This window comes from Nylanderia fulva, unplaced genomic scaffold (genome assembly GCF_048542155.1).
Source record: "Nylanderia fulva isolate GAGA-0341 unplaced genomic scaffold, ASM4854215v1 Scaffold29, whole genome shotgun sequence".
NCBI lineage: Eukaryota > Metazoa > Arthropoda > Insecta > Hymenoptera > Formicidae > Nylanderia > Nylanderia fulva.
The window spans coordinates 955,088-968,714 of record NW_028190358.1 but is presented as its reverse complement, the minus strand read 5'-3'; the positions used below and the strand labels follow the sequence as shown (position 1 = coordinate 968,714).

Sequence of the window (13,627 nt, the reverse complement as noted above, 5' to 3'; positions counted from 1 at the left end):
TGCGAGACTCTTGTCCTCTCGCTCGCACCATTCATTCAATACTTTCCTGCTCGCGCTCACGTAAGTCTCGTGAATCTCTCGTAAAGCGTAGCCTCGCGAGGTCGCCGAGTGGCGGCGCGTCAGTTCATTCAAGATGGCTACGTTGGATCAATGAAACGCGAGTAATCGTAGTGAAAACACAAATTGACAAGTGTGCGGGCGAACATCGCGGCTTGATCGCGGTGTAAATGGACTATGGGCAAGGATCAGGAGCTGCTCGAGGCAGCGAGGAGTGGCAACGTCACCGTGGTCGAGAAGATCCTCGGTCAGCGAGCCAAGAGGAGTGGTCCACTGGCAAGGTGGGTGTCATCACATTGTGGTTGCGGCCGAGCTTGACACTTTTGCTCGCCGCCGCCTTTCCTCGTCATTATAGGAGATAATTCTCCTTCGTACTCGATTCTACGTATCGACGATGCTCGGCTTTCGGACGCGATTTCACGACCCGTCTCCGGTCTCGCCCGGAATCGACGTCGGCACGAAACGTCGTCTCGCGCATTCCATTATCGAACCGTCGCCGCACATCTCGTGCTCCGTTTCGACGTGCTCCGGTTTCGCCGATAAGGTTGCCGCAAAGATACCTCTCTCGTTGCTCTACGCACAATTGGCTCGGTTTAATCATTTTCCTCCGCGGCGATTAAGTGACTCACGCGATCGAGGTAACTGGACTCTTCAGGATGAATGAGTATACACGTTCTTTTCTTTTTTTTTCTATTTTATTTTTTTCTATGATGACGCTTCTGATTATAATTCTCTCACGCTCGATCGAACATATCGCGTCGTCGTACGATTAATCCTCGGCTGTTACGATTAACCAGGATTCCTCTGCCGTTAGTTTTATCCGGTTCTACCGTTAATTATATACTATCATTGTCCACGTTTTCATCTTTAATCTCGATCGTGAACACGTCCGCGTTATCGAGAGTTCTGTTTCGATTTTCACATATCGATTAAATAATGTTTTGATGTGACGTATTCAATATAATAAACTGTATTTGTATAATATACAAACACAGAATTTAATATATAATCATGTTTAGTTATATTAATTTTATTTCGACAATTTAATTATTTTATAATCTAATTCTGATCAATTTAATTGTAATTACTATTATGGCATTAATAATGAAAATAAAATGATTATAGCGATTATATATTATATTCTATTGTTAGAAACGTAGCTATGGTGGACCATAATTATGTACATCAATAGCAGAGCATTTTGTTTGAACAGTCTTGTTCGCTATTTTCATGACCATGAATCATCATATCGAATACATATACACTGATGATGTTTCATGCAAATGCGTTGATAAACGAGCAAGGACTTTGCTATCAATTATCTGAAACCACATGAATGTATTTCATTCTCTAGATTGCTAATTTAGAATAATTAACACCATTTAGCATTTATATATTTTTTTCTACGTAGTTGGAAATTAGTTACACGGAAAAATACATGTAAAGAGCAAAAATCTAAGAATGTAAAGTTTCATCGCGAGCGTGAAACATGAAAATGTAGTATTACATCACTCCTCTATGCATCTCCGAGCGTTGCCTGCAACTGCGCTTATGCTCCATTTTCTATTTGCGGTGATAGATAGATGGATCTATTTGGCGAACGGCTATTTATTTTCAAGGGTCACCGATATGCTGCACGATAGGCCTTGCTTATGAAGGAACGGAGAGACCCGTGATCGGGTTCCGTTTTACTTTTTCACGCGATGCAGGCACTATTAAATCCTTCGTGAATGAATTAACGCTAATTGCAAACGATTTCGCGAGCGCATGTATTACCGTGGGAATGCCTCGTAATTTCGCGTTTATTCACGAGAACGCGCCGACGAATAATCGGATAGACGTGAACGAGCGCTTCGAGCTCCGACGAAAAAGTTTCGCGCGAAAATAAATTAACGACCGGTGTATACGCAATGTCGTCATTATCGTCAAAATCAGAATAAAACAATCCTTCATTCATCTATCAAGCACTGCCGTACGCCCATCAAGCGATGCGATATTCGCATCAATTTGCGCGATACTAAAGCACTATTTATATTGCTCCATTTCCCGCATAATATTATCTCAGGTTCGTATAATTATTTTAGAATTATATACAATTTAAGTTCTGAATCGATGGTGAAAATTTTATAACTTGAGTAGTTATTTCATATATATTAACCGATATTTATTTTAATATATACAATATATTTTGTGCGACTGATAAAAGTCATTATATGATTACATTTTTAAATTAACTCTCCATGTTAAATTTTTATCTTTATTATTATACATGCAATTATAAAACTGTCATAAGGCTGGTATTTGATTTTCGTAAATAAATTTTATAGAATTGTGACGGGCTGGAAAAATATAATATATATATTAATTATTACAAAGAATATCATTTAAAATTTATTTATATGATATTTATATAAAGAAGCCTTAATATTAGTATCATCGCACATAAATAGTTGATAATCACCAGACGTGTAGAACAAATCGATCGAACTCTGAAAAGCGAATCCAAATGAATTTATTATCGCGTCGTGTCCTCGCTTCATTTAATTACACTACGATTGCCGATCGTGTCGTTTTGAGCGAGCGACGCTCGCGTAATTAGTGAAACACCGTCGTCGATTCTGGCGGCGCTCTTTATTGACCCAGTGCCGCGAACTTCTCAACAAAGACGCACTTTGTCGACGCTCCTTGCCCTTCCATTAATTAAGTCATGCTGTGGCGGCGGCGCAAGAAGCTCACAGTTTGTCTTTTTTCGTTTTTTTTTTAATTTGAGAGAGACTCGTGCGTGCATGCGTGCGTGCGCACGTGCTACGAGTGTATTCACGCATTGCGTCGCGCGATGCAAAGAGGTAAGTGGCAATAAAAATGAGAGAGAGAGAGAGAGAGAGAACCTGTTTATTATTTTGGAATAAGTCCCCTCTCAAGATTAATGCAAATAAAGAATATTGACAAATATACACTTACCTCATCTGTGTGTGTGTGTGTGTAAAGTTGGCACTCCAAAATGCGAATTTTTACAAAATTGATATGGCATTCGATTGTCCACAATTTGTTTACATTTGTTCATAGATGATCGTTTTTTGTTTACCATGCAAAAAAATTAAAAATTAAAAAAAAGTTTGAATACATTATGAGTAATCCTAAATGCACTCCCATTTATATAATTTTTAAATAATCGCACTTAGGGATGTTTATAATGAAATTGATTGTTGACTTTTTGTTTATTTTTAATTTTTATTTGTAAGATGGATAAAAGACGATTATTTATGATCAAATGTAGACAAATGATGAGCAATCGAAATATATATATATAATTTTTTTAAAAATCTGGCATCTTGGAGTGCTTATGATAAAATTTATCCAAATTTCTTTCTTATTTTTAATTTTTTTGGTAGATTAAAACGATTATCTATAGACAAATATAGACAAATTGTGGCCAATCGAATACCACATTAATTTTGTAAAAATTCGCATTTTGGGGTGCCAGCTTCACAGACCTCATATTCCTCTCTTATTGCTAGAACAAGATAAATGCAAAGGTTTAAAATAAAAGAACAAATTATGAAAATAAATAGCGAATAAATCAAATTTCGAATGTCAATTACATTTTAATTAAATCTTAAAAGTCTTAAGCTTTCCTGATATTTAAAAGCAAAAAAAATTACTTATTGCTAAATCACCATTATCAGGAAATTAATAATTTAAGGAAAATGCGACAAAATTTCATCATAAATTTTAAATATATATATATATATATATATATTTAATTCAAATATTATATATATGTATAAAAATTGAAGAAAAAGGAAGAAAGATTTGCTGCAGTTCATCACATCTTTTTTTTTAAAAGCCGGCAAAAAGGAGGAGCAATTCTCTCGGTGATTCTTAAATGTATCATGACGAATACGCCACTTCTCTAACGAATTGTCTCTCGTGTCTGTCGTCGGTGCTGCGCAACTTGTTCATAACTACAAAGCCAGCCTGCGGCAAGTTCTCCCGCGCGATCTCTCCTCGCTGCTCCGCGATCTCTTCACTGCCCGACGCGCGCTTGCCTTTTTGCCCTCTCTTCGTCGAGATCACAGAAAAGCAATATAAAACGCGACCGCCCTGAGAGAGCGTTCCCGTTCCCCATCACTTCGGCGGGGGAGCCAAGAATATTTTGTGATGCTAATCGCGAAGTGGACGCACCACTTTTCATGTACGAGCGCCCGCGAATGTGTTTATCCTTTGTTCGCTGCACGCTATTGACTTTGTATCAGTGTGATAATTTTAACCATAGCTTAGTGAGAAAGGACCACGAAAAAAATTCGTTTCGCGGAGGGAACGTAAGAACGATCGATATGCATATAGCGTGAATTATACATACCTATATATATAATTTCGTAGATTAAAATTCGACAAATTCTAATCGATCACATTCATTAATATATAATCTATGGTTTTTAATAAAAAAAAAACATAAATAATCTAGCTCGTTAAGTTGGCCTATTATTAATTAATTGATTTTAAATTTACATGAGCCTAATTTATTTTTTAATTAAATATTTCAATTAATATAATTATATTACAATGATGCACACTGTTCGGGATAAACAACGTTATATTTTTATTATTGAATTATAATATTTTATCCGTTCTTTATTGAAGCGAAATCAAGTTCATATTTATTCGAGACTAGAGTACTTACTGTTACTGCTTTCAAAGCACTCTCTGTATAACTGCATTAAATGCAAATGCTTAGTCTCTTTTTTTTAAAGCATCTGTCGTGAAGTGTTCTCGAAGAAGGACGTTCGGCTACGTCAGCGCGTATCATGCCTCTCTTCTTTGCCGGAGGAAACTATCGATTGATGCCCTAGCACCCTCGCACGTATACACCCTCGCAGCTTCCCTCTCGCGCTCTCGTTCCCTCTCCGTTCCTTTTCCATCTCTGTCTCTTCCTCCTATCGTCATCGCTTTCTCTTTCTCTTCGTCTCTCTCTCTCTCTCTCTCTCTCTCTCTCTCAGCCTAGTTTTCCTCTATGCTTTGCCTCCGGCAGAAGGGTGCGTTCACGCTAAATACTCACACACACGGCATCGAAAAGAGCTGTATAGAAGTTCGTTTATCCGCGTTTTATATTTGTCTTTGTCTTTCTTAAGATATTTATGAAAATTCATTAATGTATTATGTTTGTACGCAAACGTGTTCGTTATCGAATTGCATTGTTCATTGTAATGTACATAAATATACTGTTTTTATTCTTTCTAAAACAATATACAGTAGCAATTGCGATGGGAATATTAAGATTCATGAAATAGGTTTCTCATTATTTCTGAAACAATATTACACTTTATATTACAGCACAAGTTTATGGAATTTAAATTAAAAATTTTTTGTTTACAGTATTCGTGTAAATAAAAGTTTTATAAGAGAGTATTTTATAAATATATTTACAATTATTTATTTAAATATTTGCAAAATTTTTCATACTTTTTATTCATACTATTAACATATTAAAGCTGTTGTTCATCGATACCATATAAATATCCTATTCATATAAGCATCATATAAGCATATTTATTGTTTTTTTTCATGTTGGACAAAAACAATGGCTTGAAACGATTACAAATACACATATTAAATTATATATACGTGTGTTTATATTTACACGTATATAGTTTTTATATATATAAACAGTACTAAAAGTTGACCCACGATATTCATTTCGATCGCGCAACTTCTTGATTAAGACCAACAAGAAATTACCATTATACGGTGTCCGACAGACGGTCTTTCCACCAATGATTATCCTCTTCCCTCTCTATATATCTGTCCCTTCGTCGTTTCATTCGTAATGTTCAGAGACGGGGCACCAGCGATGTCCTTTTTGCAGACAATCTTCAGGGTTTAATTAAGGAACTTGGGAGAGCGGATGAACTCGATGAATGGGGCGGACGAAAAGCGAAAGGGCGACATGGGGAAGAAGTAGGGAGGAGAGGGTAGAAAAAGAGAGTCAAATGTTCTTCACTAACCAGGGTCGGGCACGCGAGTGCTTCTTGGTCATTCCGATATAGTTCGTGTATGTGCATTTCGCGCGTGTATACATACGGAAACGTATACGCATGATGGTATATAGCGTGTATAGCTTTAAGAATTGTGCGCCACCCTTGTTGTTGTTAGGGCGCGGAAAACAAATACCCGTCTCGGCTCGATGATATCGAGAGAGAAAGAGAAATATAGGGATATAAAGCGCTAATAAAGAAAAAAAATTGTGGAGAGAGAGAGAGACTTGAAACTTATAAATTATACTGTCAAAAAAAAAAAAAAAAAGAAAAAAATTTAGCAATAGAGAAAGAATTAATCGTTGATAAACCGATCATTAAAAATGCACTCTATAAGAGACGCTCGAAAACAAATCACACGCATACTTCTCTTGATGTCAGCGATGCTCGTTATTTTTATTCATGCCACGCGAGTTTTCTTTGAGTCGAGCGCGCCCGTTTTGGCAGACTTGTAATGTCGCTCTTGTATGATACAATTTTCTTTGATCTCCATTACAATGGCACAAGAGTTTCTTGAGAAGCCGAAAGGGAGAGCCTATACGTCGATCGTCGTGTGCCGTCTACGGAAAGTCAGCGATTTAAAGTGCGGAGTATCATTGAGGGGTTAATGATGACGTTAGTTAATGACGAAGCGCTTTGATGTACCGCTCATGGTGGAAAAAAAATCTCCCGCTTACGTAATTGTTTTGTAAACTGAGCGCGATGCTTTGACGGCGACGTCACATGGGCGTGTGGGATTGAAATGTGTGTATACGCTCCCTTGACGAGGGAAAAGTCTCTACATTCCCTCACATATATACGAGTTTGCGGTCGATAGCGGATTCTAGCGATTTAGATCGCTTGGAACTAATATGAACGGTGATAGGAATCGGTGATTTGATTATAGATTGCGTTTTGAATTTAATTATCAATTAAATCGATCGCTCTGCATGATCACGTTTGATCAGTTGCCTTGCATATCAAAGCGTTGTAGAATGTTTGAATATACATATATATTTTGTCGTATACGCATGTTGTACACAAATGTAACATTTATTATATGTTAGAGTCTCGATAAAAAAAATTCATTTACCGTTTCTGATATTCAATGGTTTGCTTTCTGAACGATAGATTGAGGGTGCAACATATATCCGTATATATATATATATTTTTTTTTTTGCGCTTCACTCTTCATATCGAAGTTATAGAAGAGCTGTGCAAATATCGTACTCTCGTGTGCTTGAGCTATGACATTTATTAGTCACCTAAGATCAATATTACTGCTGCTTATAACATTTCTCATTAAGATATATTTCGATGCGATGATACACACAAAAATAATCGATTATACGTATGCGGAGATTATTAATTATGTTTTTTTTCTCAAAGGCTATATATGTGTTACGATATTGCTTAATTAAAGTTTCATACATTCTTCTTGTAAATAATCTTTAACTCTATTATTTTTTAAACATTCATAATATTAGAGTTTAATTCTTTATATATATATATATATTTGTAGAATCAAGAAAATACCAAGACGTGGATGATTAAGCGGATGAATTATGTAGTGGCAGTAATCTATTACGTATGCAACATTAAAACACCGTCGGGTGACTATGTTAATTTAACGATAGCGCAATTATGACACGATTGTCTGAATCCTGTTGCTGTGAAATGAGAATATTATTAACTACAGCTTTTATTAATCGGTCATTATTACTAATTATTTGGTTTGTATAATCAATATTTCTTACTGTACTTAAGCTTTAAAAAAATTGTTTTCGATTATGTGTTAAATTTTTTTTCATTTTGACGGTTAATTCTCTCTCATCCTTACGCTTCGTGAAAATAAAAAAAAAGGGATTCACTTTTATACAAACTTTATTCGGCCCTTTTTCTGGATATTCTCGAAATCCAGTCAATTCGAGCGCCTTTGAACGCGGATACTCAACGCTTCGAGGGCGGCTGAATAGCTGCCGACCCCGCTCTACCTTTCGTTCTTCCAATCAAATCCACTTGGAGAGAGATGGGATAACGAGAAATTCCTCTATGGGCAAAGCGTTGCAGGAATATCTGGATATCCGATTCAATAAAAGGAAGCAGGAAGGCGACGAGGGCGGGAGTCATAAGTCGCTGTAGAGGAGCGTGCGCTATATAACGCGTCTCTTCCGCTTTTCCCGAGGGAGCCGTCGTTTACACGGTGTTTGCGGGGGCGCGACATTTATCTCCGCGCGAACGCAACAAAGGCGCGTAATGAGAACATGTGTTGGACGTAAGAAGCTTCATTAGCGTGCCTGTTCTCGGCGCACATTGCACCATCTAACCGTCTACGACTCGCCGATATCGAGATTTTTCGGTCCTATGAGCCTGTATATGATGTGCCGGAAGTCACGCACTTCCTTCAAATCACGGATATTAGGAGCAAAATTAAGGATTACGATTAATTCGATGTCGAGGCGTCAAAACCTTTTAAGTTGCAAACAAGATTGATTTTCTAGTTCGTGAATCCTCGCATAAAAATATATTTTATAAATTTTTTTTTCGAATTTATATACTCATTTCTAATTTAGATACATTGCAAAGTTATTCAAGTTATCCATTGCGATTTATCAATTACGACAATTATATGTATAATAATTAGCAAGAGTTTTAGTTAATTTTCTATTGTACGATTTTTCTATTGTACGATTGAGCAATATCTCCATTTACAGTTTACGTCGAGGACCAGGAGCTAATGTGCAAGATGCCAGTGGATACTCAGCTCTTCATCATGCAGCTTTGAATGGACACAGGTACAGTATCTTGAATACTTTTCGCAAAAAAATATATTGTAATATTTTTATATACCTATATTATAATATAATTAAAATTTTGAGAGATGCTCTTATTTGTCAAATTTTTAAATCGATCTATTATTTAATCTAATGTTTTTTTAAAATTGGTATTTACAGAGACGTGGTCAGATTATTGCTCCAATATGAGGCTTCCACCAATGTCGTTGACGCTAAGGGTTCCTCGCCGCTTCATTTGGCAGCTTGGGCGGGTGACGCGGAAATTGTACGATTAATTCTCAGCCAAGGTCCGTCAGTACCGAAAGTGAATCTTGCGGTTAGTATTGATCTTACGAAACTTTTGTGATATTATAAGCACGTGTATTGATTTTGACAGAATGTATTTCAAGAAAGAAAAAAAAGTTTCGATATATTTTTCATTAATCATAAGAAATTATTTATGCACGTTACAAATCTATATTGTAATTTGAATACAATTTAATTTCAATGAGATATCACGAAAATCAATAGGTATTGTGTATCTAAAAAAATTATTTTTAAATACTTTGGTTACAGACAAAGGATAATGAAACCGCACTACATTGTGCCGCACAGTATGGGCACACGGAAGTGGTGGCACAGCTGTTGCAGTACGGATGCGACCCTAGTATCCGTAACAGCCGCGGAGAATCTGCGCTTGACCTGGCTGCACAATATGGCAGGTAAATTGCGCATATGACTATATCAGCTCTTCAGATATTGTTATATTTACAGTATTTGTATTTGACTATCGATATAATATCAAAATTTAATAAGCATGTAATCGTAATATAATCGTGGCGTTTCTTACAGATTGGAAACTGTGGAGTTACTCGTGCGAACGCACCCCGAATTAATCGAATCACTTCGTAATTCTTCCTCATCTTTGATCTTCCCGCATACACCTTTGCATTTAGCTTCACGCAATGGTCACAGGTAAGAGTTCACTGACGAATGTACATGAGAATAATTTTTATTATATAATCACCAAAAAAGTTTCGTTAAGATTCACTTCTAATTGTTTATTCGAGGGAAGTGTAATTTTTCTATGAAATAATCTCTTTCAAACAATGCGTTATTTTCACTTTTTTTGATAGTCTATATGATGACCATAGTTAGCAATGACAACGCTATTATTCGTGTATTCATTTGTATTTATCTAAGGACCGCGAATCACTTCTTCCCGCGAAATGGTCACACTAATTACTGGATAATGCGCAACGTGTATTGTGTTCAAGTACAACAATGGACTCGTTCGAGCTAACCATAACGATGTCGAGCCATTTGCAGCGCTAGCCATTAGAGCCAATCAGAGAGCACCGCGTTGCGTAATCCCGTCGAATATATGCGATATATGCGTCCTTCGACTGGCATGATCCGATCCAACCCTCTACTGGTTACACGTCCCATATTACTGTCCCGTCGATTGCCCTCTCGTCCCTCCTCGAGCCACGCGAATGCATCCGATCACATCACGCCGGCAGTCGCTCTGTCCATCCGTGCGGATTGTTGACCGCCTCCCGATTACGAGAATCGTATTAATCATTGCCGAAACGTATCGACCTATATTAATCGCGATCGTAGCAACGAATAATCGCGACTTTGATAAAATACCATTCTTTTGTGTCTCGAAAAAAAATTCAGTTTCTACTCGGTTTATACAAAATACATACATATATGACGAATATAAGATAGAAAATATATATTACAAGTAAAATAAGCCACACATCAAGTATTGAACTGGAGTGGAAGAAGCTTCTATATAGATAAATAATGTCATAATCATAATCATATATCTTGTGTAATATTATTCAATTAATTGAACCGCGTAATAGGGTGACAAAGAAGCAAGCGGATAATCGATTACGTCGACCCGTGTGTGATCAGATGGTGAAGATTATATATAACCGGCGCTATATATTCTTCGATGATTGTGAAAGATCATTAGTCCCTTAGGTTAGTAGCAAATTTTATTTCGGTATCACACACGCGGTATAACGTCTCCGTTACCTAGTCGTTTCGCATTTGATGCCATGCGATACATTCTCGTTCAACAGGGCGATGCTAGTCTGTAATCCCGCTGAGCTTTTTATATAATCGACGCTATGGAGACGAAAGTGGCGGATAGCGAGGGGATGAACGGAGGTAACAGTCCGATTGGCGGTCGAATCGAATCGTGAATCGCCACGAAACGGCAGTCACATTGTAATCGGGTATAACGCCGGTTTTTCTATGCAGCCTCGCAGCCGGTAATCGCTTTAACCGGCGCTTGCCGCTTATAATGCGATCGTATCGCGATATACAGTCCGGTGGCTGCATTTTCAGTCGATGCCGGCGCGAGAATGCAACAGAATTGGTCGAGGGTGGCCGGTGTGGGATAAACACGAGAGAGAGAGAGAGAGAGAGAGGGAGAGAAAGAGAGAGACAGCGTGCAGAACGTGACATTTTATCGCTCGAATTTTGGTTAAATAACGGCGCGCGAGACGTTTGCGCCTATACGAGTGCGAACGCGTACGCACGAACTGTTTGAACATTTGGGCTAGATCAGCGTTTCTCAAACTGCAACCATAGAAAACACCTGAAGGATGACGAGGACTTGCAACGCATTAATAAAGATACAAATATTCTTCTGTAATCTGACTGTGGAATCTACGAATCACAGAAGAAGTTATGTACATCTATACTTGATGATGTTAAAGGAATGTTTATTTTTAAAAAATCATACTCTTATGTACCTTTTACACTTTTAGTGCATTTTATATTCTTCTTTTATATCTTTTACGTTATAAATATCCTTGATTATTTAAAGGATAACTCCCTGACCATTTGTTATTTATATATTACATGATCTTGATGTCACAAAGTTTGAGAATCTCTGTTGTGTATGTGCGCACGTATGGGGAATGCGTACATTGCGATGGTCGAACTCACGCACGCGTTTCACGCGCGCATCACGATATTTAGTGGATCTACCAGCGTAGCTATATGGGGCTAGAATAGGAGGACGGGAGGGGAAGGGGGGAGAGAAAGGGGGGTTGCTCTGGCAGAGAGGGATCAGTTTTGGGAGAGAGGAGGATGGACCGCGGAGTAATGTCTATTATCGGATTCAATATCGGTGCTCTCGGTAAGCCAGTATACAAATACCCCTATGCTACGGTAATAACAACATAGGTGCATACGAATCCGATCTTCAGCCGCCAATCCTATATGCGACGGACGGCTGCGGTCATCGTAGTCGGTGCATCTAGCTCGATGGAAGGAGAATGTGCCATACACAAAATCTGCATTTTAAGCTTTCGATTAAATGCTGATGGCAAATGCATTTTTGATAAAGTTTTGATAGGAGCTCGAGTCTCAAACTCGATGTCTCGATCATTGGATGTGTCGCTTAAAACCTTTAATCAAATCCCTGTCCCATTCGAGAATTATCGTAAAGCTCAAGTATTACGCAGCCAGCGGATTATCATTTTGTTTTTTAATATTCTTGTAAGGATTATTTCTATTTTTTATTTTATATTAAATTACAGATAACAGAACGTAGAGTCATTTGCATATATAGTAGCAAAACTCAGTCCTAGCTTATATAAATATAGTAATTCTGAATAATTTTGTGTAAAAAATATTAGCGAATTTTATGAGCCCTGTCATATTTGTTACTTGAGACGTAAAGTAACGTAAGTGCAATGAGATGTTCGTATAATGTTATTACAGAGCGGTCGTGGAGGTCCTTCTTGCCGCTGGAGTTGACGTCAATACGAGAACGTCAGCAGGTACCGCGATGCACGAAGCCGCGCTCTGCGGCAAGATGGAAGTTGTACGGGCGCTTTTAGATCGTGGGGTGGATTTGGGCATTAGGGATTCTCGACAGAACACGGTGCTTGATCTTCTGGGCCAGTTTCCGCCGCACGTCACTCAAGATATCACGGCGGTGATAAAAAGTAAGGTCGCGTTTGCATGCAATTTATTTTCGTAGCATCATGACCGATGTACAAGGAGTTATGTAATTAGCAGAGGGAACGTACATTTCTAGATTACCGCGACGCATTTAATTAAATCGCTCTTGGCCAACGTATAAAGATTTGCGTCTATTTGCATAACGTTATGCCGTGCGCAGTTGAAGATACGATTAATCCCGAACTCTGTTTCTGCGCGAAACATAAAATGATGCCATGTCTCTGCAATTTTTATTATTCTCTCTTACATTATACAATAATTATGATCGCGATATTTTTTGTCTGAAAATATGTATTGAACAAAAGTAGTTTAATTTTTCATTTTATGGTTTTTTCTCCTTTTCACTCGTTGCGTTGCAATTCTATTTTGTATTTATATAGTTTTATTTTTACACGAGTGAAAATTGTATACGATTTTGTCGACTTTGAAATAGGACATCGGTCTTCTTCCGGTGTGGAAAGCGACGCCGACAGCGAGAACTTGCCGCCAATTCCAGTGCAGGGTGGCGATTCATTGGGCAGCCCCTACGAAAATGTTCGTCCGGGGGATGATCTTTCCCCGGCGGAAGGGACATCTCCTACTCAATGGCAATTTTATCATAAGCCTCGGGACGACGATCGTCGCGTTTCCGGTACTTCTTTGTAAGTATTTTTATTCATTCATTTTGAGTGTATGTAGTGTGCGTACGTGTGCATTGCAATATATATTTTTTTCACATTTAGTATACAGCATCATTTTATATTTACGCGTCGAATTTTATTTTTCCATTGTAATGCCATGACTCTGTGA

At 37.8% G+C, this 13,627-nt stretch overlaps 1 protein-coding gene across 2 annotated transcripts in view; it reads left to right on the top strand.

Moving 5' to 3' along the window:
- Positions 1–50: 50 nt before the first annotated feature.
- LOC114933099 (ankyrin repeat and sterile alpha motif domain-containing protein 1B) overlaps positions 51–13,627 on the top strand; it is a 46,527-nt gene continuing 32,950 nt past the window's right edge. The window contains exons 1-7 of one of the 2 annotated variants that reach the window (XM_029305560.2): positions 51–338; positions 8,786–8,866; positions 9,026–9,182; positions 9,422–9,567; positions 9,698–9,820; positions 12,596–12,822; positions 13,272–13,479. In XM_029305560.2, the coding sequence (XP_029161393.1) occupies positions 235–338; positions 8,786–8,866; positions 9,026–9,182; positions 9,422–9,567; positions 9,698–9,820; positions 12,596–12,822; positions 13,272–13,479 (1,046 nt within the window). In that variant the 5' untranslated portion in view covers positions 51–234. The remainder of the gene's footprint in view (positions 339–8,785; positions 8,867–9,025; positions 9,183–9,421; positions 9,568–9,697; positions 9,821–12,595; positions 12,823–13,271; positions 13,480–13,627) is intronic. The other variant, XM_029305561.2, reaches the window with a different exon arrangement.